The sequence below is a fragment of the Hippopotamus amphibius genome, chromosome 1, assembly GCF_030028045.1.
Source record: "Hippopotamus amphibius kiboko isolate mHipAmp2 chromosome 1, mHipAmp2.hap2, whole genome shotgun sequence".
Taxonomy (NCBI): Eukaryota; Metazoa; Chordata; class Mammalia; order Artiodactyla; family Hippopotamidae; genus Hippopotamus; species Hippopotamus amphibius.
This window is the reverse complement of record NC_080186.1, coordinates 233,069,420-233,095,773: the sequence shown is the minus strand read 5'-3', so window position 1 is coordinate 233,095,773 and position 26,354 is coordinate 233,069,420. Positions and strand designations below refer to the sequence as shown.

The following is a 26,354-nucleotide window of genomic DNA, read 5'->3' as shown; positions in this document are numbered from 1 at the left end:
TTATTAGTTTTTAAGATACAAGCATAATAGTCATTTCCATTCTCTACTCTGTCTCCTCATTTAGCATTATGCATTCATTGCTTCACGGTGCTTCTATCATGTCCAAAATCCTCTACATTTGGGTGAAACTTAAGAAATTGCCAGGTTAGAGCCATGAAAAAAAAAAAAAAAAAGGAGGGAAAGAACACTTCATAATCACCATCTCAGCCAGGAAAACATCAATATTAAAAGAAAAAACCCACAAGGGGAATAATGATGTGAACTACGAGCATTATGCACATATATTTATCACTGACTATGTTCTACGTCTCTGAAATTCTAGGGGTGTGTTTTCTAAGAGAAAGTCTAGGGAATGAGTTCTTGATTTTCCAACTGCATTGTAACTTTAACTCCCAGGTAGAAATGACAAAGGGCCCTGGCAACCCCTAACTGTAAGAAAAGCACAGTAATTTCAACTGTACTCCTGTTTTCAGCTTAACACCACTGGTAAAGATGCTTATCACAAAAACTACCATTACTTGTTTTATAGTAACAATAGTTAACAACAGTTAACTGAAGAACACATTCTTGTAATTTATTAATTCTTTACTTGGCCAATATAGCTCACCTGGGACAAAAAATTCTGTTGGCATAAACCAATGAAACTCCAAATGAAATCCCAAGCGAATAGCCTTCAAGGTGACAAGGAAAATCAAATAGAGAACGGATACTGTGCCTGTAAGGAAAAATTCAGAATCCATTATCATCTTTGTGTGTTTTACAGACTACTTCAAAATCAAGTTTTGTTTCTACATTCTCAGCAAAGTTTGGAAACTTACTACCTTCATTGTTTATGCTAAAACCCAGGTGAGATCTAAAGAACAGAAACAAGCTATGGGAGATATCAAAAATCAAAGCAAAAAACTATGTAGTGGGTCTAAGAAGAACTTATGAGCTGAGTTTAGCGGAAGATACATGAGGAGAATCCATTACAAAATTGTAAGGTTATATAGGAGAGAAAAAGAACCTGAAGCTGACTCTTATTCTTTGTATTGAAAGTATTAGAGGGGAATTTCCTGGTGGTCCATTGGTTAGGACTTTGCACTTTCATTGCTGAGAGTGTAGGTTCAGTCCCTAGTAGGGGAACTAAGATCCTGCAAGCTGCGTGCCGTGGCCAAAAAATATATCAAAAATAGAAAATAAAAAAATGAAAAAGGGACAGGTTAAATTAACTGAAAATTATTAGAGACAGTAAGTTGGAAAAGCCTGTCAAAATATTTCGTGTAAGAAAGAAAGAAAAGTAGTCAATGTGGATCATAAACTTATTTGAGAAAGGCAATAAGCCAAGTAATCCATGGACAATCTGATCTAGTATCTACGAGGGTGAGTCAAAAATTATCCGCACTCCAGTTACATTAAAACTTCTGTTGGCCCCACTGTCTTATCAGCGCTTTCTGTTCAAGGCTACTGTCTCCCCAGTCACTGCTGTGCAGGTGTGAACATCAGTTCATTTGTAACTGTGGTGCGAGCAAAAATGGATGCCCCGCTTGTGATCTGTACAAAAGAGGAGCAGCGTGCAGTGATTTGTTTTTTGTGGTCTGAGGGTGTATCTGGTGGGGTTATCTATCGAAGCTTTTGTGCGCAGTATGGAGAAAGTGTTTTGTTGTGAAGAGGTGTGTATAAATGCATAGAGAAGTTCAAGGAAGGTCACACAAATGTCAGCCATCAAGAAGGAGCCAGGAGAGGAAAAGATGGCGGCGAAGTAGAGAGACGTGGAGTGCATCCCTCCCCACAGATGCATTGGGAATGCATGGAAGGACGCAGTAATTCTCACAGAGAACCAGCTGAACACCAGCAGACGGCCTCGGACACCGGATGGGACTGCGGGGAGCCCGACATAGCCGGTAGGGAGGCATCTACGAGGGCTCAAAGAGGGTGAAGCGGCGGAGCTGTGGCAGACGGGAGGGAGTGAGAAACATTCAGAGGGTCCGCAGCGCAGCTCAGCGTTCCCGGACCAAGACATCGATCCGCGGCTGAACGGAGGGTCCAGGAGCGGGAGTGTGGGAGCAGGAGAGCTGGTTCAGTGTGGGAAACATTGTTGCCGGACCGAGAGGACAGGAGGGAGGAGGCCTGCGGAGAGGAGTGCCCGTTCCTGAGAGCTGCCTGGCCATGATGGCGGCTGGAGGCTACAGGCTCACTGGCGGCTGGGAGGAGCCACGCGCATAGCCTCTCTCTCTCTTTCCGCGCCTCTGCAACAGGCAGTGGAGAGACGCTCTGCCGGCCACCTAAGGCGCTCAGGGATAACAAGTACCCTCAGGCACTCGGGTGGGGCTAGATTAAAACCCCTTGCAACGCCAGCAGCAGGGAGGCTGCCGAGAGGAAAAAAAAAAAAAAAAAAAAGAAAAGAAAAAAACCCCCGAGAGAGGCCCCAACTCTAAGACTTTCTGTTTACGCCTGAGCCACCGGCGCCCTCTGCAACAGGCACCTCCAAGCCTGACTGAGACATCAGTGCGCCACTGCTCACTCCCTCCCAGGAGAAGGAGCCACTGTTGTACCCTCTCCCTCCCCACACACCGACGCTTACAGACGAACAATAAAGGAACCTCTGCTGGTCACAGAATAACGCAAAAAAACCCAAGGACAAGCAACCCCAAAAGTTTGGACAACCATGAGGAAACAAAGAAACACCATGCAGGCAAAGGAGCAAGAAAAAAACCCACAAGACCAAATAAATGAGGAGGAAATAGGAAAAATGCCTGAAAAAGAATTTAGAGTAATGATAGTAAAAATGATACAAAATCTCGATAACAAAATAGAGAAAGTACAAGAAACAGTTCATAAGAACTCAGAAAAACAAACAGCAATGGACAACAAAATAACTGAAATTAAAAATACTCTAGATGCTATAACCAGCAGAATGACTGAGGCAGAAGAACGAATAAGTGAGTTGGAAGATAGAATGGGGGAAATAAATGCCACAGAGCAGGAAAAAGAAAAAATAATAAAAAGATTAGAAGACAGTCTCAGAGACCTCACTGATAACATTAAGCGTACCAACATTCGAATTATAGGCATCCCAGAAGAAGAAGAAAACAAGAAAGGGTCTGAGAAAATATTTGAAGAGGTTATAGTGGAAAACTTCCCCAACATGGGAAAGGAAATAATTAACCAAGTCCAAGAAGCACAGAGAGTCCCATACAGAATAAACCCAAGGAGAAATACACCGAGACACATATTAATCAAACTAATGACAATTAAACACAAAGAAAAAATATTAAAAGCAGCAAGAGAAAAGCAACAAACAACATATAAGGGAAAACCCATCAGGATAACAGCTGACCTTTCCACAGAAACTCTGCAGGCCAGAAGGGAATGGCAGGATATACTGAAAGTCCTGAAAGAGAGAAACCTACAGCCAAGAATACTCTACCCAGCAAGAATCTCATTCAGATTTGAGGGAGAAATCAAAAGCTTTCCAGACAAGCAAAAGTTAAGAGAATTCAGCACCACCAAACCAGCCTTACAACAACTGCTAAAGGAACTTCTCTAAGTAGGAAACACAAGAAAAGGAAAACACCTACAAATACAAACTCAAAACAATTAAGAAAATGGTAATTGGAACACACATGTCAATAATCACCTTAAATGTAAATGGATTAAATGCTCCAACCAAAAGACACAGACTGGCTGAATGGATACAAAAACAAGACCCTTCTATATGCTGCCTACAAGAAACCCACTTCAGACCAAGGGATACATATAGACTGAAAGGAAAGGGATGGAAAAAGATATTCCATGCAAATGGAAGTCAAAAGAAAGCTGGAGTAGCAATACTCATATCAGACACATTAGACTTGAAAGTAAAGACTATTAAAAGAGACAAGGAAGGACACTACATAATGATCAAGGGATCCATCCAAGAAGAACATATCACAATGGTAAATATCTATGCCCCCAATATAGGAGCACCTCAATACATAAGGCAAATGCTAACAGCTATAAAAGGGGACATCGACAGGAACACAATAATAGTGGGAGACTTGAACACCCCACTTACATCAATGGACAGATCATCCAAACAGAAAATAAATAAAGACACACAAGCTTTAAATGACACATTAGACCATCTCGACTTAATTGATATCTATAGGACATTCCATCCAAAAACGACAGAATACACGTTCTTCTCAAGTGCACACAGAACATTTTCCAGGGTAGATCACATCTTGGGTCACAAATCAAACCTCAGCAAATTCAAGAAAATTGAAATCATATCAAGCATCTTCTCAGACCACAACGCCATGAGACTAGATATCAATGACAGGAAGAAAACTGCAAAAAAGACAAACACATGGAGGCTAAACAATTCACTCCTAAACAACCAAGGAATCACTAAAGAAATCAAAGAGGAAATCAAAAAATATCTAGAAACAAATGACAACGAAAACACAACAACCCAAAACCTATGGGATGCAGCAAAAGCAGTTCTAAGGGGGAAGTTTATAGCAATACAGTCCTACCTTAAGAAACAAGAAAATGATCGAATAAACAACCTAACCTTACACCTCAAACAACTAGAGAAAGAAGAACAAAGAAACCCTAAAGTGAGCAGAAGAAAAGAAATCATAAAGATCAGAGCAGAAATAAATGAAAAAGAAAGGAAAGAAACCGTAAGAAAAATAAATAAAACTAAAAGCTGGTTCTTTGAGAAGATTAACAAAATTGATAAACCATTAGCCAGACTCATCAAGAAAAAAAGGGAGAAGATGCAAATCAACAGAATTAGAAATGAAAAAGGAGAAGTCACAACGGACACCTCAGAAATACAAAAGATCATGAGAGACTACTACAAGCAACTATATGCCAATCAATTGGATAACGTGGAAGAAATGGATACATTCTTAGAAAAATACAATCTTCCAAGACTGAACCAGGAAGAAATAGAAACCATGAACAGACCAATCACAAGTACGGAAATTGAGGCAGTGATTAAAAATCTCCCAACACACAAAAGCCCAGGACCAGATGGGTTCACAGGCGAATTCTATCAAACATTTCAAGAAGAGTTAACACCTATCCTTCTCAAACTCTTCCAAAATATTGCAGAAGGCGGAGCACTCCCAAACTCATTCTACGAGGCTACCAACACCCTGATACCAAAACCAGGCAAAGATGTCACAAAAAAAGAAAACTATAGACCAATATCACTGAAGAATATAGATGCAAAAATCCTCAACAAAATACTAGCTAACAGACTCCAACAGCACATTAAAAAATCATACACAATGATCAAGTGGGGTTTATCCCTGGGATGCAAGGATTCTTCAATATACGCAAATCAATCAATGTGATACATCATATCAACAAATTGAAGGATAAAAACCATATGATCATTTCAATAGATGCAGAAAAAGCTTTTGACAAAGTTCAACATCCATTTATGATAAAAGCTCTCCAGAAAATGGGCATAGAAGAAAATTACCTCAACATCATAAAAGCCATATATGAAAAACCAAAAGCCAACATTGTTCTCAATGGAGAAAAACTGGAAGAATTCCCCCTAAAAACAGGAACAAGACAAGGGTGTCCACTCTCACCACTATTATTCAACATAGTTTTGGAAGTTTTAGCCACAGCAATCAGAGAAGAAAAAGAAATCAAAGGAATCCAAATTGGAAAAGAAGAAGTAAAATTGTCACTCTTTGCGGATGACATGATATTATATATAGAAAACCCTAAAGACTCTACCAGAAAACTGCTAGCACTAATTGATGAGTTTAGTAAAGTAGCAGGATACAAAATTAATGCACAGAAATCTCTTGCATTCCTATACACTAACAACGGAAGAGCAGAAAGAGAAATTAAGGAAACTCTCCCATTCACCATTGCAACCAAAAGAATAAAATACCTAGGAATAAACCTGCCTAAGGAGGCAAAAAATCTGTATGCAGAAAACTTTAAGACATTGATGAAAGAAATCAAAGACGACACAAACAGATGGAGGGACATACCATGTTCCTGGATTGGAAGAATCAACATCGTGAAAATGTCTGTACTACCCAAAGCAATTTACAGATTCAATGCAATCCCGATCAAATTACCAATGGCATTTTTCACAGAACTAGAGCAAGAAATCTTACGATTTGTATGGAAACGCAAAAGACCCCGAATAGCCAAAGCAATCTTGAGAAGGAAAAATGGAGTTGGTGGAATCAGGCTTCCTGACTTCAAACTATACTACAAGGCCATAGTGATCAAGACAGTATGGTACTGGCACAAAAATAGAAAGGTAGATCAATGGAACAGAATAGAGAACTCAGAAGTAAGCCCAAACACATATGGGCACCTTATCTTTGACAAAGGAGGCACGAGTATACAATGGAAAAAAGACAGCCTCTTCCATAAGTGGTGCTGGGAGAACTGGGCAGCAACATGCAAAAGAATGAAATTAGAACACTTCCTAACACCATACACAAAAGTAAACTCCAAATGGATTAAAGACCTGCATGTAAGGCCAGACACTATCAAACTCCTAGAGGAAAACATAGGCAGAACACTATATGACATCCATCAAAGCGCCATCCTTTTTGACCCACCTCCTAGAATCATGGAAATAAAATCAAGAATAAACGAATGGGACCTCATGAAACTTAAAAGCTTTTGCACAGCAAAAGAAACCATAAACAAGACTAAAAGGCAACCCTCAGAGTGGGAAAAAATAATTGCCTATGAAACAACGGACAAAGGATTAACCTCCAAAATATACAAGCAGCTCATGAAGCTTAATACCAAAAAAGCAAATAACCCAATCCACAAATGGGCAGAAGACCTAAATAGACATTTCTCCAAAGAAGACATACAGATGGCCAACAAACACATGAAAAGATGCTCCACATCACTAATCATCAGAGAAATGCAAATCAAAGCCACAATGAGGTATCACCTCACACCAGTCAGAATGGCCATCATCACAAAGTCTGGAAACAACAAATGTTGGAGAGGGTGTGGAGAAAAAGGAACTCTCCTGCACTGTTGGTGGGACTGTAAATTTGTACAGCCACTATGGAAAACAATTTGGAGGTTCCTTAAAAAACTACAAATAGAACTACCATATGATCCAGTAATCCCACTACTGGGCACATACCCAAAGAAAACCATAATCCCAAAAGAAACGTGTACCATAATGTTTATTGCAGCACTATTTACAATAGCCAGGACATGGAAGCAACCTAAATGCCCATCAACAAATGAATGGATACAGAAGATGTGGCATATATATACAATGGAATATTACTCAGCTATAAAAAGGGATGAGATGGAGCTATATGTAATGAGGTGGATAGAACTACAGTCTGTCATACAGAGTGAAGTAAGTCAGAAAGAGAAGGACAAATATTGTATGCTAACTCACATATACGGAATCTAACAATGGTACTGTTGGACTCAGTGACAAGAACAAGGAAGCAGATACAGAGAATGGACTGGAGAACTCGAGGTAAACCCAGATTATTTTTTTTTGGCCACGAGGTGAGGCTTATGGGATTTTAGTTCCCTGACGAGGGATCGAACCCCGGGTTCCTCACAGTGAGAGCACCAAGTCCTAACCACTGGATGGCCAGGGAATTCCCCTAAACCCAGATGTTTTTAATAAATATCAAATACTTCGTTTTCTTCAACAAATTATGTATTTATATAAAACAACAAAGGTCTTCTAAGAAAAAAAAAAAAAAAAAAAAAAAAAAAGAAGGAGCCAGATGCCCTGTCCATGTCCACGGCTGATGACAACACTGAGCGTACACGTGAAATGATTCTGTCCAACAGACGAATGACAGTGGGTTATGTGGTAAATCATTTGCAAATCAGCCATGGCTCTGCCTATGAAATAATCCATGACAGACTTAGGTTTCGAAAAGTTTGTGCTGAAGCCTAAACTTTGGATTAAATGCAGAGGACTGCTCTCCAAGGAGGTTGTGATCTTGTAATGACAATGCACGTCCACACACTTCTGTCCACACTGTCGACACTCTGCAAAAACTTTGTTTTGAGGTGTTAAAGCATCCTCCCTATAGTCCTGATCTTGCTCCATCGGACTTTCACTTGTTTGGTCCCCTAAAGGCAGGCCTATGAGGATGAAGATTCACTTCTGATGAAGAAGTGAAGACAGCAGTGCATTCGTGGTTCGCAGCTCAGCCTAAAACATTTTTTAATGAGGGAACACGAAAGCTTGTTGACAGATGAACAAAGTGTATTGAAAAGCAAGGAGATTATGTCTAAAAATGATGTATCTGTCTTTACTAAAAGTTAATTAAAATAAATTCTACAGCCAGAGGGTGGATAATTTTTGACTCACCCTCATAGATGAAGTTTTGATTGAGCAGTACTACTTGTTAGATGGAAAGATTCCAGATTCCACTCACTGTGTAAAGGGTAGAGTGCACATTCAGAATTTTAGGATTTTTTAGTGGTCTAGAAGTTGCAGGATTTAAGGAATTAAGTCCAGTCATTATGGAGTAGAGTCAAGAAATCCAGAAAGGTTTCTAGAGGAATTAGATTCTAACTTCTCCAAAGAAGCTATATGTAGTTTTAGAAGGGAAAGCACCAAGAAAAAGGGCAAAAACAAAATATCCTTAAGGAGGTGGAGAATAATTAACCTGGTTAGAAGCCTAGTGATTGTTCTGCCCAATTGAGCAAATTCTTCTATAAGTTTACATGCTAGCTTTTAAAGATCTGTTCCATTGGAAAGTCGGCAAGCAAATCAGGAAACCACAAATGAGCTGTACAAGCTCTACTGTGGGTTTGGAGGTTAGCTGATTCAGAAAGGATAAATACAAGAGGCTGAAGCTTTTATGACACAAGTCTTCATTTCCTGTGTGTGTCTGTGGTAGTTAGTCTTACGGTGAATCCTGTTGTGAGGCAGAGGTATAGAGAAATATCCTTACCTCTTCCTTTGGTCTTCTGAAAACCCAAAGCCACCTCCTTGATGTGATCAGTAATCTATTTCATACTCTAGGCTGCCTATCAAGAGGTCAGATCTATGGGGAGGAGGTGAAATCCTATTATCTGTTTAGGTTATCAATTCTTTATGAATGATATCCTTGTCTTCAGTTAACCAGAGCTAAGCTTTCATAGGGGTTCCTTTTCTGAAATTTCTTCGGTGATTTCAGAAATTTCTGAAAAACAGGTCTCACAAAAAGAAGTCTGTTCCTTTAAGGAGGCAACAATGTTCTAAGAAAGAAAAAGCACTGAGGAAGAGAGCAAAAGCAGAATAAACCTAGGGAGCTTGAGCTAGAGAACAATATCCCAGGTTGAAAGTCAAGTGATAATTCTGTGCTATACTCTTAAATAGAAACTGTAGCAAAAAAATATTCCATAACCTCCACTTAGTAAGTTCTGATATTTCCAACCCTTAGAATTGAGAATTCCCAAAATATCCACTTTGGATCTCTTTTGCTGAAATCTTAGTCTACTTCCTCTAGTTGTATTCTTAGAGGAAATGAAGAATAGTTGTTCAGTAAGGATAGAATGGAAATCTAGGCAACTCATCTTAAAAAGGGACTTGGACTTGAAATGGTCATCTATATTTTTCTCTGTGCCAAATTCCATGAAGAAAACCAAAAAGCAGGGTAACATATGAGTGAACAAATTAAACATAGATGAACAGGCCTGGAAGGTAACTTGATATTTCCCCAGTCAGACCATACTTCCACAGAATCCAACATGTATTCTACTACACAGAGGCTCTATAACACAGTACTTTGGCTTACCTAGGATATTAAATTTTGAAAAGAATGAAGGAGATTTGAAATTAAGCAGTGGCAGGAGGAGTCCTATGAGGTAAAAGGGCACTGTCTTGGACTTATTCCACCACTTTTCAAACTGTTGGAGTCCTGAGTCATTGGCGTAGAGAATCATAGAGCCGTTGTCAGGATGGCCGCCACTCCTGGCACTTGGACAAATCACTGCAATAGGGAAGCAACAGATTAGAGAAGGCAGCAAAGAACAGAAAGTGATTACCCCCGAGACTGACACTTGTTCTACCAGTCTCAATTTTTACCATGAATGCTAAGTTTCTCCTTTCTGGAAAAAAACAGAGGGTTACATTTAGATACATTAGAATCTTTTAAATTTATTTTTATTATTTATTTATTTTTATTGAAGTACAGTTGATTTACAACGTTGTCTTAGTTTCAGGTATACAGCAATGTGATTCAGTTATTTATATATATATATACACACACACACACTCATATATATACACACTATACACCGTGTATACACTAGGTCCTTGTTATCTGTTTGATACATAATTATATTAGAAACCTTTTACCTATAAATAATTAAAAGTAGGAGAACATTAGAAAATTTTGAAGCATAGCCTTACTTTCTACTGGAAACTATAAAATTACCCTACCAAATATCCTTTGGTCCCATTGCCAGAGAGAAAATATTAAGTTGGATGATATTTGACCTTACTTACACAATAATATAAGAAATATCATTCAGGATAATTGTTCGTTGTGCTAATAACCCACACAAAGGCCAAAGAACAGGTTTCTTCTAACAATAAACAAAATCTGTGGGTTTGGAATAAAAAGTGGACACCATCAAAGCATCTGCCATGGTATTGCCAAAATCGAATTATTGCTTATAGCTTAAGAATCCTGAATTCCAGCAACCCCAGAGTAATTGTCCTGGAAGTTTATCACACCTTATAGCAGCTTAAGAGCCCAGGTGATATCCAGAGAACTGGGAAGTGAGTAAAATGTATTTTTCCTAACACTGATCTACAAGTGGCAGTTTCTTCTGTTAGCAGAGAGAATACAAATCATTCTCACTGTGTTTCTAATTTCATAATAGTACTTTTGCTAATAATCAGCTCCTTGTAAAGAATGTTTAATGCTAGTGAAAAATGCTAAGCCACAATTTTACTCCCTATCCATTATTTGGCATACCACAAAGCCAAACAATTTATTTTCACCTTCTTTCTTAATCAGCACTTTAACATTATGCTCTGGACAGAGGTAAATTAACTTGAATTTTTCTTGTGCTAATAATTACAGTGGTAAAGAGCACAGGCTTGGAAGTATGCTGACTGAATAAAGAATCTCGACTCTGTCACTAATGTCTCCGTACCTTGGTTTCTGCATAGAAAATGAAGAGAAGAGTATCCACCTTATGGAGTGGCTGTAAAGCATTTAGAATAAGGCCTGCACACAGTAAGTATCCAATAAATGTCAGCTGTAATTTTTAATATTAACTGAGATGGATTGTCTCATACCCTCACTATTTAATACATTGTTCAAAATAAACCGAAGAATCAAGAAGTGCTACTATCAACGTGAGATATCGCGATGCAGAGTAAACTCACGCTGCGGATGGTGCTCCCCAAATTATCAGTGTGTTTGTGATATTTATGAACTCAACAATGAACTGACTCTCTACTGAAGAAATTCGATTAGACATTAATAAACTAGTTTTATCAATTGATATCAGAATAGCTATACTAAAATGAATTTCTTTTTTAAGACAAGTACGTTACTGGGTCTTTTGAAAATTATGAAGTAAGGAAAAAGGCGCAAGAGATGTATGTTTCAATTATTATACTAAAATACTTTAGTATAATAATTGAAAAGTGTGTGTGTGAAGCTGATACTTCACTCATTTTCTAGGGTTAACAAATGACAGGTTAATCAGTTTAATTAAGGTGTAAAGTAAGACACTGAGTAGCAAACTTTGGAATGTTTGCTTCAGGAGAGGAGAGGCTCTTATCTGTCCATTATATCCCAGAGCCTAGAACAGTTCCTCACAGGTAATAGGATTAATAAATATGCATTGAATGAACTGTCCTCTCAGTGACCAACGTGTGCGTCCATCAAAATGATATCAATTCATATCTCTGAAACTTAAACATATAAAAGCTTTAGGTGATGTCAGTTATACTGTTAACCAGGTTATATTAGCTTTTCTGTTCACTTTTCCTGTGACTGCCAACCTAGATAAACCCGTAGGCCACAAACATTTATTTTTAATAAATTAATTAAAAGAAACTTTTCTAAGAAACTAAGGGTTTTTTTTTTTTTTGACAAATCTTCAATTTATTTTTCTGTATTTACTAACCTTGGTTCATCACTAGGAAACTTAAGACACAGATTTGTGTATCTTAAATATTACTAACTGTGGTTCCAGGCTTCCAAAACAATTAGCAGTGTTATAGGTTCTTGAAAATATGTATCGATCATAGGCAAATATGGATACTACAGATGTGAGCTATAATTGTGAACTGAATAATGTGAACTAAATACTGTTTAGATCACATTGTTAACACAAACTTTAGAGGAGGTTTTTTTTTGTTCTGTTTTGTTTTGTTTTGAACATACTGACTGCCAACAATTTAATAGTGGCTTAGGTAACATAATGATTTTATGCTGGCCATTTACCTAAAATGAAGTTACAGGTTCTACCTTAAATCATTTTTGAAGCGAGGTAATGAATAAAGAAACAAGCCAAACTTTCAGTTCCAAACCACTCACCAGGGTTGCTGTCGTTGGTGCTCAGTACAGCATCTGTGTCATTAATGTGATGGATAAAATCTAAAAATTAAGCGGAAATATAGTTTAATACTGAATGAAAGATGCTAAATCAATCACCCTCTAAAGTCTTGTATCTATAGAAATCTTTTAAGATCTACTGTATGGTGATATTATCTAGTGCACTGAATGAAGACTACTTCATTGTTAACATAGCTTCATCTTCTTCAGCTTTCTCTACTTAGAGGAACCATGTTATCGGCGTCACAGTCCCACTGTGTTTTAAAAAAACTGAAAATTAAAAAAAAAAATACTGCCCAGAAGGCTGAATTTACATAAAAGCCCTGGAATAAAGATAATGTGCACAATTTTTCTCCTATACTGACACTAATTTATATAAGTATAGTTATATCTTACATAGTAAAGTTCTGAAGTCTGCGAAAGGGGGAGAGCCAGTACTCATAACGGCTGAATTTATCTGGAAAATCACTTAAAAGTTTTTACAAAGTATAGGACGTGCTTTTATAAACTGAAGGCTATATAGTAATGATTGCTCACGAGTACCACTAAGAAATACTAAAAGAAGTAGCAAAATAAAAAACTAATGTAGATGCCTGAGCATTCGTATCATTCTATAGTGAATGAGAGAATGGGTAAAGAATGTTTTTTACTTGCCTGAGGGAATTTACTTTATTCTGTTTGAAGTTAACCTTTTATAACCTTAGTAAACATTAATAAAAGCAATGTAAAATTTAAAAATAAGAATGTAAAAAATATTGAATTAGATTTTAAGGTAAGTTAAATATGTGAATTATTCAATTATTCATCTACATTGTATGCTTCTCAAGACAAAATAAAAGAAATAGCCTAGTGCTCTAGGTTTTTACAGTTTCTCCAGGGGTTATTAGTGATTTAAGATTGGAAGTTATTAATCTTTACATAATTCCTAATGCCAAAGACTTACATAAGGCTAGAAAAACCTTGATACAAAGTATACTGGGTTGAACAGTATTCTCCCCAAATCCATGTCCACCAGGAAACTTAGAATGTGACCTTATTTGGAAACAGAGTCTGTGTAGATATAATCGAGATTAGGTTATACTAGATGAGGATAGGCCCTAAATTCACTGACTGATGTCTTTAATAAGAACAGGAAATTTTGGACACAGAGACACTGAGGGGAGGTGGCCATGTGAAGGCAGAGACTGAAACTGGAGAGAGACAGTACAAGTCACGGAACGCCAAGGACCGCCAGCAGCTGATCACAGAAACTAGGAAGATGCAAGGAAGGCTTCTTTCCCAAAGGCTTCAGAGGGAGCAGAGAGCCCTACAGACACTCTGATTTTGGACTTCTAGTTTCCAGGACTGTGAGCGAATAAACTTCTCTTGTTTTAAGCCAAACAGTTTACGGTAATCTGTTATAGCAGCCCTAATACATCAAGGCTCAGTGAGCACATATGAGAAAGAATTCTAGGCCAGTATCTCTTATGAAAAAACACAAAAGTTCTAAATAAAATATTACTCCTACTCCTCGCCAAAAGTAAACTGAATCCAGTAAGAAATTTTAAAATATACAATCATGACTTACAAACTAATTTGTCTGTCCCAGAATATAAGAATGATTTAAATATTACAAAATACACTCATTTAATTCTCCATATTAGCAATTTAAAGGAGAAAAGCTTTACAATCATTTCAAGAGGTGTAGATTAAGTCTTTGATAAAATCCAGCACACGTTAATAACAATGCTTAAGAAAACAACAGGCTGGAGCATCTTTAAATTACTAAAGGGTACAATCCTTTTATCCTAACAACCAATGTAATATTTAATGGTGAAACATTTGAAAGATTTCCTTAGGAACAATATAAGGATGTCTACTAGCACTGCATCCATACAACCTTACAGTTTAAAAAACGATAAACATATCTATATGTGTATATATATAAACATACAGGAGTGTGCACGTGTCTGTGTGTATATATATATATATATATATACTAAATATAAATGTATGCATATAATCATTCAAAAATAATAACCAAGCAATTATATTCCAACAAAGAACTTAAAAAAATAATAATAACCAGATAGGAAGAAGTTTTCACTATTCATGGATGACATAACTATCTAAGCAGAAAATCCAAAGTGAACCGACAAAATTATAAGTGATAAGAATTCAACACATTTGCTAGATTCAAGATAAACATTAAAAAATTAATTAGGTTCTTTAATTTTAATAGCAACAAATAATCTGAAATTTTTATAATTAAAAAATTTATCAGTACTTTCTGGGAAGATGGAAATGTTTCAAGAAGGGGGTGTGGGTTACATGGATGTATCCATTTGTCAAAATGGTTTGGCCAAGATTTGTGTATTTGAATGAATGTAGATTCTATCTAAAAAAGAGAATTGTATTTATTATTGTATAATAATATAATGTATATTATTATAATATGTACAATCACAATGTTAATTGGGGTAAAGAGTGAGTATAGACATAGGTCATCTTTTCTAAATGGATACCATTACTTAAGCAGGAAAAAATTCATTCTTAGGGGATGAAAAAGAACTTACTCTCTTTACATACAAAGCACAGATATATATATAGTTTATAAATGGATATACAGTATATCTGTGATAATAAAATTTCATGGGAAGGCAATTAGGAAAAAGATGTCTAAAAAGACTCAAGAGGGTAATATTGAAAAAGAGGTTGAGAAACATTGGTATCATCTGATCCAAGAATGGCAGAATGTCGATAATTGTTGAAAATAGGTGAGAGGAACATGAAGGTGGCTTATACTGTTTTGTTTACTTTGTACATGTTTGAAATTTTCTATAATAAAAAGTATGTGTATTTGAATATTAAACTAAAACTACTTTACCAAAAAAAAAAATTTAGGGTACTGAGAATAAAATAAGTCTAAAAAGAAGATACGTAAGACCTTTATCAATAAAAATTTAAAAGATATTTAAAAAGACCTAAATAAATGGAGAACTATTCCATGCCATGATCATGGATAGTAAGATTCAGTATCCTAATGACATTACTCTCTCCACATTTATAAATCCTATGCAATCCAATCAAATTCTAAACTCAGTACCCTAATGACATCAATTATGGTAGTGGTTGATACATTATGGTACACTGACTGATAAATTCTATACAATTTCAATCAAATTCTGATTTGAATATTTTGTGGAATTTGACAAGCTGATTCTAAAATGTATGTGGAAGAGTTGTGGACCATAATGAAAAAGACTGAGTAATTTGAAAGTAAAAGAAAAACTTCTGAACCATAGAGCCACCATATATAAAGTGAAGTCACTAACGAGAAGATATTTGCACATATTAATGAATAAATATTAGTATCCGAACTTTACAAACAGCTCCTATAAACAAATAAGAAAAAGACCGACAATCCAAAAGAAAGCGGGCGAAGGATATGAATAAGTTATATACGGTCCAATTGAGAAAAGATGTCTAGATCACTCCTTATGAGGAGAAATGCAAATTAAAATCATATCCCAACTGGCAAAATTTAAGTCTCATAATATCAAGTGTGGATGAGGATGTGGAACAAGGGGAACTTTCATAAACTGCTGGCAGGAGTATAACTGGTATAAGAATGATAAAGAACAATTTCAAAATTTCTAGTAAAGTTGAAAATGTGAATAATCTAAGTTCCAGAAATTTGTCTTATAGGTACATAGTTTGAAGAAACTCTCCCACATGTACACAAGGAGACAAACAATGATGTTTAACAAAATCTTGTTTGTGACAGCAAAATACATACCTGAAAACAAATTAAATACCAAGAGAATGGATAAAGAAGTCATGTACATTCATATTATGGAATAAAGCAGTTAAATTGAAGTAGAACAATGTATTATTGAAGATGATTACAGAAAAAAAGCAAGTTACAAAAGCATTTATACAGATTAAAAACATGCAAAATAATACAGCAAGTTGCTTGTATATTTATATAGTAAGAGAAAAAAAAAATGCATGTACCATATTTTGTACCAAAATTAAGGAATAAGGCAAATGAGGTTGAAAAGTACACTTGGGGCTTCAATTATGTGTCTACAAGAATAGAGAACTAATGTAAATACGGCCAAATGTTAAGCCATGAAAACTCATTTAGTGAGTACACTGGTATTTATATTAGCCTCTCCATTTTTTTGGTAGTTTGAAATATTTCATAATTTCTCATACAATAAAAATGCCTGATAATTAAAAAAATCTTAATAAAAATACAAATTTTATGGTTTAAAATAAAAAACAAAATTATCTTCCTCACTCACCTGCCTCTCAAAAGCTCTTAGGAAAATTAGCTGTTGTAGTTATGTTAGAAGTTATTTCAAAATTTGGTTGTCATGTAAATCTAGGTTTTAAAGATATAGGGCTTATTTAATAATATAATAACCACATAAATTCCATTATTCTATTATTTCCTAATTTTAGATCCTAATATTTTGAAAATACGTGACTGAAATTTGTTTCTTCAAGACTACACGTCAAATTCTTTAGTGACAAATGCCAATAAGCTTTGTAAGTTTTTCTGTTACACTAAAATTTTGTGGTAATATTGAGCCTGCTCTCTAGAGCCCATGAGCCACAACTAATGAGATGCTCCGCAACTATGAAGCCCATGCGCCTAGAGCCCAGGCTCCTCAACAAGAGAAGCCATCGCAATGAGAAGCCTGTACAGTGCAACAAAGAGTACCCCCGCTCTCCACAACTATAGAAAGGTCACACACAGCAATGAAGACCCAACACAACCAATAAAATAAAAATAAATAAATCAATAAAAAAATTTTGTGGTAAAAATTGAAACAATGCTTAAAACATCTGTTGGAACTTAGAAATATTTTATGTTAATTAGAGAATTTGAAGGAATATTATTTATTCAAAAACTAGTTTTTGAAAATTAACATAGATATTATATTTGAGATCATAACCATAGAAAACAAACTGAATCAAGGGTATCTTCTAGAATTACAAATATTACTTTTTACTTTATTAATTCCAAGTCCAGAATTTAAGGTTGAAACTGAAACATTATAGTAATTGCAGTATCTGAAAGTAACTGTGTTAAGTCATATGATATGGATACTTACTAAAAATAAATTTTCCAGTATTAAAAAGAAAATTAGACATAAGCACCCAATACACTATCATTGCTCCAATGAGAGACACCAAGGAGAAAAGGAGACTCGACCACTGGCCAAAGGAGCCAAAATAATATCTGCAGACATCTGGATATTCCCAGGTAGTGGTATCAACTGATGCTAGACAAAATATAGAAGGTAAAGAATAAAATTAGATGTTAATCATATATTCCATATTCATAATTTGTGTTATCCAAATTATTCAAAATATTTAGCAAAAGATTATAGTTATTCCACCACCAGGTATCAGACCATATTATGAAACAACAGTAATTAAAACATTATATACAGCAGAAATTGACACAACATTGTAAATCGACTATACTTCAATAAAAAAACAAAAACAGAACAAAAAATTATAGAACGAATACATAAAAAGAAATGTAGGTCAATGAAATAGTACAGGTAATCTGAGAAGTAGATTATATAGTATCATAAAATTTTATAATTAATAAAAGCAAGTGATAAACAAAGGCTAGACAAAATCATCAATAAGGGACGGAAGACATTACCCAATATTTAGCATACTTAATAACAATATAGAGGAAAGTTTTCTTGAGTCATACTTCATACCACATGCCAATTTAAATTTCAGACAATGAGGGAAGTGGGGAAGGGCAACAGAGTAGTAGAATAAGAGGTACAAACTATATATTATGTATAAAATAAGCTAAAAGGATATACTGCATAACATGAGGAATATGACCAATATTTTATAATAACTATAAATGGAATATAATCTTGCAAATCACTATATTATACACCTATAACTTATATAACATTGTACATCAAACTATACTTCAATGTAAAAAAATTTCAGACAATTGAGTTAAGAATTTAAAAATTAAACAACAGAAAATTTAGATGACAATGTAAAAATAGAACCTGAAAAGTTATCCTTCTCTATCAACTGAAGAAGTAGAAAGTACAGTGGAAAAGATAGGCAGATATAAACAAATATGATACAAAAGCCATTCAAATATTGAATAGGAAAGAAATTAACAAAAAATAACAGATAAAGGGCTAACTGCCTACCTCATATAAAGAATTTAGCAGATCTATAAGAGCACCAAGGGACTTGTGGATAAATGGGAAAGGAATATGACTAAATAATACCATTAAGAGAAAACATAGAGATAGTAGTAGAGATAGAAAAAAACTGGAGGCAAAGCCTGGTCTGCTGATTCATACTTTTTCTAAGATTCAAAGAAATAATGTATGTCTATTTAGGTCCTAAACTAATTTAAAACAATCTAAAAAGGTATTTCCCTGATCTAGAAGTATAGAAATGAGTGGAGGTGATGTGTTGGTACAACTTTGAGAATTCATTATAAAGGACACATTGCTCACATTTTCATTTTCACAATTTCCACTTTTAGGAGATTCCAACGTTTAGATCTTTTGGTAGGGAAAGGTCAAAACAAGTCACCATTAACTGATAAGAATCATAGAATTCTCAATTTAGTTCTGGCAAAGACTTTATTTTTAAAATACGATTTTTTAAATTACTCTTATGAGGAAATTAGCACCAAAGTAAATGCATGCTGCAAAGAACTAGCCTCTCAGAATTTCAAAGGCAGCCACTAAATTCATTAATATATCAGTTCAGCCAAATGCGATGAATTAAAGAAGTAAATCTTTAGGCACAAAATAGTTAACACACTTGTGAAATGTACATTAGTGATCTACCTCAACATAAATTCTTATTAATACCCATAGCATTTATTTGTTTTTACAGTGGCTAATTCTTACATATCATAGCCCGTGATTTCACTACTCTGTAGCAGCAATAAAGGGTTAACAGGCCCATCAGCATGATGACACACACTCCAGTAGTAAACCCAGCCTGTTCAAAAAAATAAAAATATAGAACATATATCATCTTGTTAGAATAAATTCATAAGCAACCACATTATGTTACCCTAAACAATTATGATAAAAACCTGACAACTGATGTAAAATTAAATATAGTCATCAATTTTCTTTAAGAAATTTATGTAGATTTATTAAAACCTCTATTGTAAAATTTACAATACAAAGAAAAAAAAATTCTGGCAAAAAGTGTGCTGAAAATTATATTACCTGTTTTATGCCCCAAGGAATACTTAGTATAGATGTTCCCATCATGGTATTCCAAATCATAAAACTGAAAGCAGAGAAACAGTAGTAAAAAAATGAAGTTTGACTCTTCAAACATTTTAATTAAGACAAAAGTTAAAATAGTCAATTATTTTTATTTACATATAGTTTAAGTTACACTCCAAAAAGTAGTTTTACTCACATGGTTACTAAACTGGTGTTTTTACCATATCCTTCAGTATAACTTTGAAGTTTATAAGCAGAACCTAGTGGACTATACACATAGCACTCTTCTGGAGCTGGAACTACATGATCTGGGGCAACCTGGTTAAAAAAAAATGTAGAGAAATGTTAGCACTAGTAACTGTTCAACACAGGATATTTTCTATAAACAGAGCATCTGACTCTAGACACATTTCCAAATATGAACAAATAGTGTGTATCCCTGATTAATAAATATAAAAATTACTTTTCAAATATAGTAGAAGATCTAAAGAAGCAAGAGTTTAAATACTATAAACAACAAATTGTTCATCTCAAAAGAGAATGAATTCCTAGAATATGCAACTGTCAAAATATTTTTCTCTTCATTTTCATGAGAAGGGAGGAAGAAGAGCCAACAAAGACCGAGATTAAGTAATTCTAGTTGGAGGAAACTTGGGCCTTAAGTGAGGTGAATTGTAAGAATCAAGTGTTACCAAACGCCTATGTGAAGGTGGTTTTAGCAAAGAGGTAGGTAGGGAACTCAAGCTATAAAGAATTGAGGCGTCAATAGAAGGGAAAGAGAGGAATAATAAATATAGACTATTCTTTTCATTGCTTTGGTAGCAGAAGAAAAAGGTGAGCTAAAGAGGCTTAAGGAAAAGGCAAGGCAAGGATTCTTTTTTTTTTTTAAGAACTTTTATTAAGATACAATTGACATACGATAAACTGCATATATTTAAAAGTGTACAATTTGATATTTTTTTTCTTATTAGTAATATATATATGGCAATCACAATCTCCCAATTCATCCCACCTCAACCCCGCCCCTGCCTTCCCCACTTGGTGTTCATGTTTGTTCTCTACATCTGTGTCTCTATTTCTGCCTTGCAAACCGGGTGATTTGTACAATTTTTCTATAAGGCAAGGATTCTTAAAGACAGAAGATATGAGCAAAAGGGAAGGATCTGGGACTTCCCTGGTGGCCCAGTGGTTAAGACTCTGCGCTACCAATGTGGGGGCCTGGGTTTGATCCCTGGTCAGGGAACTAGATCCCACATGCATGCTGCAATTAAAGAGTTTGCATGCCACAGCTAAGGAGCCTGCCTGCTGCAACTAAGGAGCCTGCCTGCTGCAACTAAGGAGACCGCCTGTTGCAACGAAGACCCAGTGCAACCAAATAAATAAATAAATATTAAAAACAAAACAAAACAAAATGGGAAGGAGCCAGCAGAGAGAGGTTGAAGACGTACAGAGAGACTGAATAGATATACATTTCTTATAAGCGTAGCTCCCACCTCACTCTGACACATTTCTAATCCTATCTCCCTATTTTGGAGGGAAAAAAAGTATGGTTTCCTGATGGAATTCTGACCATCTCCCTGAGAACTACCTTTTGAGAATATGTAGTCCTTTCATATAATATTAAACACATAGGAGCTGACTGGTATACATCAAAATCTTTTATATCAGTACTTGTTATGTAAATCTACAACTCTGTGCTAGGTTTAGTGTTCAAGAAAAAAAAAAAAAAAGCCCCTAACTTCAAGAAGGTTAAATTCCAGCTGAAAAACATATGAAGCAATTAGACAAGGCTATAAGAATAAAAATTAAGCGTTCAACCCTGGAACCCAGGAATGACAACAACAACAACAACAACAACAACAACAACAGGGTCTAGAATAGTTGGGAAAGGCCTCAAGAAAGTGATGGAACATTAGGCCTCAGTAGGCAGACAGGATACGAACTAGTGCAAAAAGAAAAAATATCAAATCCTTCTCTCTTTATGCATATGATTGGTGGTGTCTTGTGGGCAAAGGATGTCTTGAATGCCATGCCTGGTGTGGCTTTGGAAACAACTATTTCCTAGAGATACAAAAGCATATATGGAAATAGGTCTGCTGCCTTCTCTTTACCCTCAGTCCTCTTGGGTCTGCATTCTGTGGTCTTCTACAATGGAGTAAAAAGAAGAAGGAGGCAGGACCATGTCTGTATCAAGCAGGAGATAACAATGATATCTAGCAGAGCAAGTTCAGAAAAAGTGAAAATCAAAAGTTATCAGGGATAGGATTAGAAGCTAGAGGATAGGAAATTATTAGAAGATACAGAAAAATTGGAAGATTGGATCCCACACTCTGTCAGTGGTCTAGGACAGTGCTTTTCAAACTTGAATGTTCTTGTGATTCACACAGAGAATTTGTTAAAATACAGATTTTGATTCAGTAGATCTGGAGCAAGGACTGAGATTCTCCCCTTTTAACAAGCTCTCAGTGACGCTGATATTGCTAGCCTGTGCAGGCCACACTTTCATTAACAAGAATCTAGGAGAGGTTGGCAGCCAAATATTTTACTACCTTTCCCCAATTTAGAGTAACAATGTTAGGGTAAGTGGGGAAATTTTCAGAAATAAAAGGGTATAACTCTGTAAAGACCTGACACCTGTGGTTTCATATTACTGTTCCCTGAAAAGTCTTTTAGGAAAAATAATTTTGGGATTCTCAGAAAATGAGTGTGAATATATACACACAATCATAAGAATGGTCATATCATATTGTTAACTTTAGATCACTGTTTATATATTTTGATTAACTAGACTCATCTCACTGTCAGTTAACAAAAGGACTCAACTTGGTGTACAATGCTGACTTAATTTCCAAGCAAATAACATACACTCAGATCTAAGCTAGCCCAGCTGGTACCTCTGAAGTTTGCTTCCACAAGTACAGTCTCTAGGAGGTCTGATCTAGACCCAGATATACCAGATTACTTCAACTCCCCAGAAGGCTTAAATAATTCTGATATGGAACTAAGACTTTACTATAACTACTGATGTAAAGGCCCAAGGGAGGAAAAAGTAAAAAAAATGGGGAAAAAATTATCCTACCCAGAATATTTTCGAAGTACCTACTTTGACTACACAAAAGGAAATCTTAATAATTCACAAGGCTTAAAATGACTAGCCCCGTCCTTGCCCCTCAGTAAACATCTGGAGTGTTGAATTCCCTTCTCTCTTTTTATTATTACCTATAAAAAATCATTCCCTCAGAGTGGGAGAAAATATTTGCCAATGAAGCAACTGACAAACGATTAATCTCCAAAATATACAAGCAGCTCATGCAGCTCAATGTCAAAAAAACAAAGAATCCCATCCAAAAATAGGCAGAAGACCTAAACAGACATTTCTCCAAAGAAGACATACAGATGGCCAACAAACACATGAAAAGATGCTCAACATCACTAATCATTAGAGAAATGCAAGTCAAAACCACAATGAGGTATCACCTCACACCAGTCAGATTGGCCATCATCAAAAAATCTAGGAACAATAAATGTGGAGATAAGGGAACCCTCCTGCACTGCTGGCGGGACTGTAAAGTGATACAGCCAGTATAGAAAACAGTATGAAGGTTCCTCAAAAAACTAAAAATAGAGCTACCATATGGCCCAGCAATCCCACTACTGGGCATATACCCAGAGAAAACCATAATTCAAAAAGATACATGTACCCCAATGTTCATTGCAGCACTATTTACAATAGCCAGGACATGGAAACAATCTAAATGCCCATCAACAGATGAATGGGTCAAGAAGATATGGCACATATATACAATGGAATATTACTCAGCCATAAAAAGGAATGAAACTGAGTTATTTGTAGTGAGGTGGATGGACCTAGAGTCTGTCACACAAAGTGAAGTAAGTCAGAAAGAGAAATACAAATATTGTATGCTAACACATACATATGGAATCTAAAAAAATGGTACTGATTAACTCAGTGGCAGAGGAAGAACAAAGATGCAGATGTAGAGAACAGACTTGAGGACATGGGGAGGTAGGGAAGGAGAAGCTGGGACAAAGTGAAAGAATAGTATTGACATTTATACACTACCAAATGTAAAATAGATAGCTAGTCGGAAGATGCTGCATAACACAGGGAGATCAACTTGATGACTGGTGAAGATGTAGAGGGGTGGGATAGGGAGAATGGGAGGGAGGCTCAAGAGAGAGGGGATATGGGGATATATGTATAAATACAGCTGATTCGCTTTGTTGTACAGCGGAAAGTGGCACAACAATGTAAAGCTATTATACTCCAGTAAAGATGGAAAGAAAAAAAATCATTTTTTTCTCAGAATGTTTCATTTTTCTTTCAACATTCAAATTTATGACTATCTTGTATGTGGTAATTCTTATAAGCAATGAAATTACTTGTAATATATGTTTTTGATCCTAAGATAATAATACAAATTTTCTAAGATCAAGAGTCAATAAACCATAGCCCATGGGCCCAATTTAGCCTTCAACCTGATTTTAACAGCCCTGTTGGTAAGGATGGTTTTTACATTTTAAATGATCATAAAACAAAAGTAGAGAAGACTGCAACAACAGGTTACCCGCAAAGCTTAGTATCTGCTCTTTGACCCTGGTTTTTGATCTATAAAAGGATATTACCAAATAGGAAAATATTATATGTATGTATGTATATATTTCAGTTTCTCATTCCTGTAGAAAATTATAAAAACATTTCCCCTGTGGCTTCAAACTTAAAAATTGAATTGACTAACCAGAACTTGCTATTATTTATGTTACTAATCAATGACCTAAACTACTACAACAGATTATCCTCCTCAAAGCTTTTAGGATTGTGGATTAGCAGAACTGAATCCAACAAATCTCTAACGCTGTTGTCAACACAGAGAGATTGTTTTAAATCTTTCTATGCCAGGCTAATAAGAACGAACTAGCCTGAGATGTAAGGCGCATTAATTAATATCTCTGACTTTCCATGATTCCATCCTTGGAATATGGCCAGCCAAAAGTTCATCCACTGGGAGTTGCCGTGGCTTATGTTGTTCACTGTTCATTTCAACTTAAGCTTAGACAATTAGCAATGCTTTGCCCCTTACCAGTGCCTTGTCTGCAGGAGCGGTGAGCCGGCTGTAGTAATGAATCCTCTTGTTCATGGCAGAGGCATGGTCACTAACCCTCTGAATGACATCATTCACATTGACGATGTTTGTGGGCTCTATATAGAAAGGCCTAGAGAAGGGAATATACACTTGACAAAGAACGTTCAGGCAGAAATTCTGGAAGTCAGCCATTGAAGAAAATAACTTCTTGTCCTCCATTAGAAATGGGATGTACCAAGGCAATGCATTCACTTCTCACTTTCGGTGGGAAAAGAAAATGTCACAAAAGAAGTATTATCCAATCCAGAGAATAAAGCTTTTGTTTCATAATGCTATTACGTTAAACACACTTTTTTAAACTTAAGGAATTTAGCAATAGAGGAGATATAACAGAAGGAGTTTCAATCAGTTATTAAAAAGAAATATAGCAGCTGTCAGTTTTCAACAGTGAAGCTTTGAATATTTTCTCAAAAAGCATTTGGCACTAAATCAGAGAAATTACGGACAAAAATGTTCCTCTACTAAAGAGTCTCTATTTCTTTATGGGCCAAAGTTACTTCCTATGATAAACACAATTCTTATTTGTTGATTCATGTACTAAGCATTACTGATCTCAATCATCGCCCTTATGAACCTTAATCCAAAGTACTACCAAATGGAACATTAAGACACTATAGAGATATTTTGTCTCATTCTACTTTTCTTAGATTTCAGTAACATGCCATTATGTTACTATTCATATGCATGCTTTCTCCTCATAACTGTGTCCCCATCAACTGCAGATTCTGAGCTTCAACCCTTACTTTCAGTCATTAACCCAGGCAGTTCCTTACTGAAGCTCCCTCCATTTGCTTTCTTTCCAGTAATAAACTACCCGAAACGGAAAGATCTGGCAGAGGTGCGTGAAATGACTGCATTCCTCAGATCCCCTTAAGTCACAAATGACACTGTCTCCCAAACTGTATATACACAGATCCAAATAACAAACAGAAAAAAAAGGCAGGAGAGCTACTTCCCTCGTGGCGCAGTGGTTGAGAATCCGCCTGCCAATGCAGGAGACGCGGGTTCCATCCCTGGTCCCGGAGGATCCCACGTGCCGCGGAGCAACAAAGCCCGTGCGCCACAACCACTGCGCCCGTGCGCCCTAGTGCCCGCGCTCCACAACAAGAGAAGCCACCCAATGAGAAGCCCCAGCACCACAACAAAGAGTAGCCCCCACTCACCCCAACTAGAGAAAGCCCGCCTGCAGCAACAAAGACCCAACACAGCCAAAAATTAAAAAAAATAAAAAACAAACAACAACAAGAAGAAGCCAGGAGGTCTATCACTGGTTCCATATGTCTTCTACATTTACATTTCTGAAATAAGCTTAACATTTTTTAAAGTATGGCAACCATTTTTGGCGATACTGTTAATCTAATCTTATGGGAAGCACTTGAAAAGCTAAGTGACCAGAATTGTAGTTTATGCTATTTTTCCAA

At 36.0% G+C, this 26,354-nt stretch overlaps 1 protein-coding gene across 8 annotated transcripts in view; it reads right to left on the bottom strand.

Annotated features, from left to right (window-relative positions):
* Positions 1–26,354, bottom strand: part of SLC38A9 (solute carrier family 38 member 9) — a 95,822-nt gene that overhangs the window by 32,799 nt on the left and 36,669 nt on the right. For 5 of the 8 annotated variants that reach the window (XM_057743380.1, XM_057743376.1, XM_057743383.1 and 2 more), the window contains 8 exons: positions 24,871–25,003; positions 19,965–20,086; positions 19,766–19,829; positions 19,436–19,529; positions 17,633–17,803; positions 12,510–12,569; positions 9,744–9,938; positions 608–715 (listed from right to left, as the gene is read on the bottom strand). In XM_057743380.1, coding sequence (XP_057599363.1) covers positions 608–715; positions 9,744–9,938; positions 12,510–12,569; positions 17,633–17,803; positions 19,436–19,529; positions 19,766–19,829; positions 19,965–20,086; positions 24,871–25,003 — 947 coding nt within the window. Of the gene's footprint in view, positions 1–607; positions 716–9,743; positions 9,939–12,509; positions 12,570–17,632; positions 17,804–19,435; positions 19,530–19,765; positions 19,830–19,964; positions 20,087–24,870; positions 25,132–26,354 lie in introns of all 8 variants that reach the window. The other 3 variants (XM_057743394.1, XM_057743400.1, XM_057743402.1) reach the window with 2 other exon arrangements.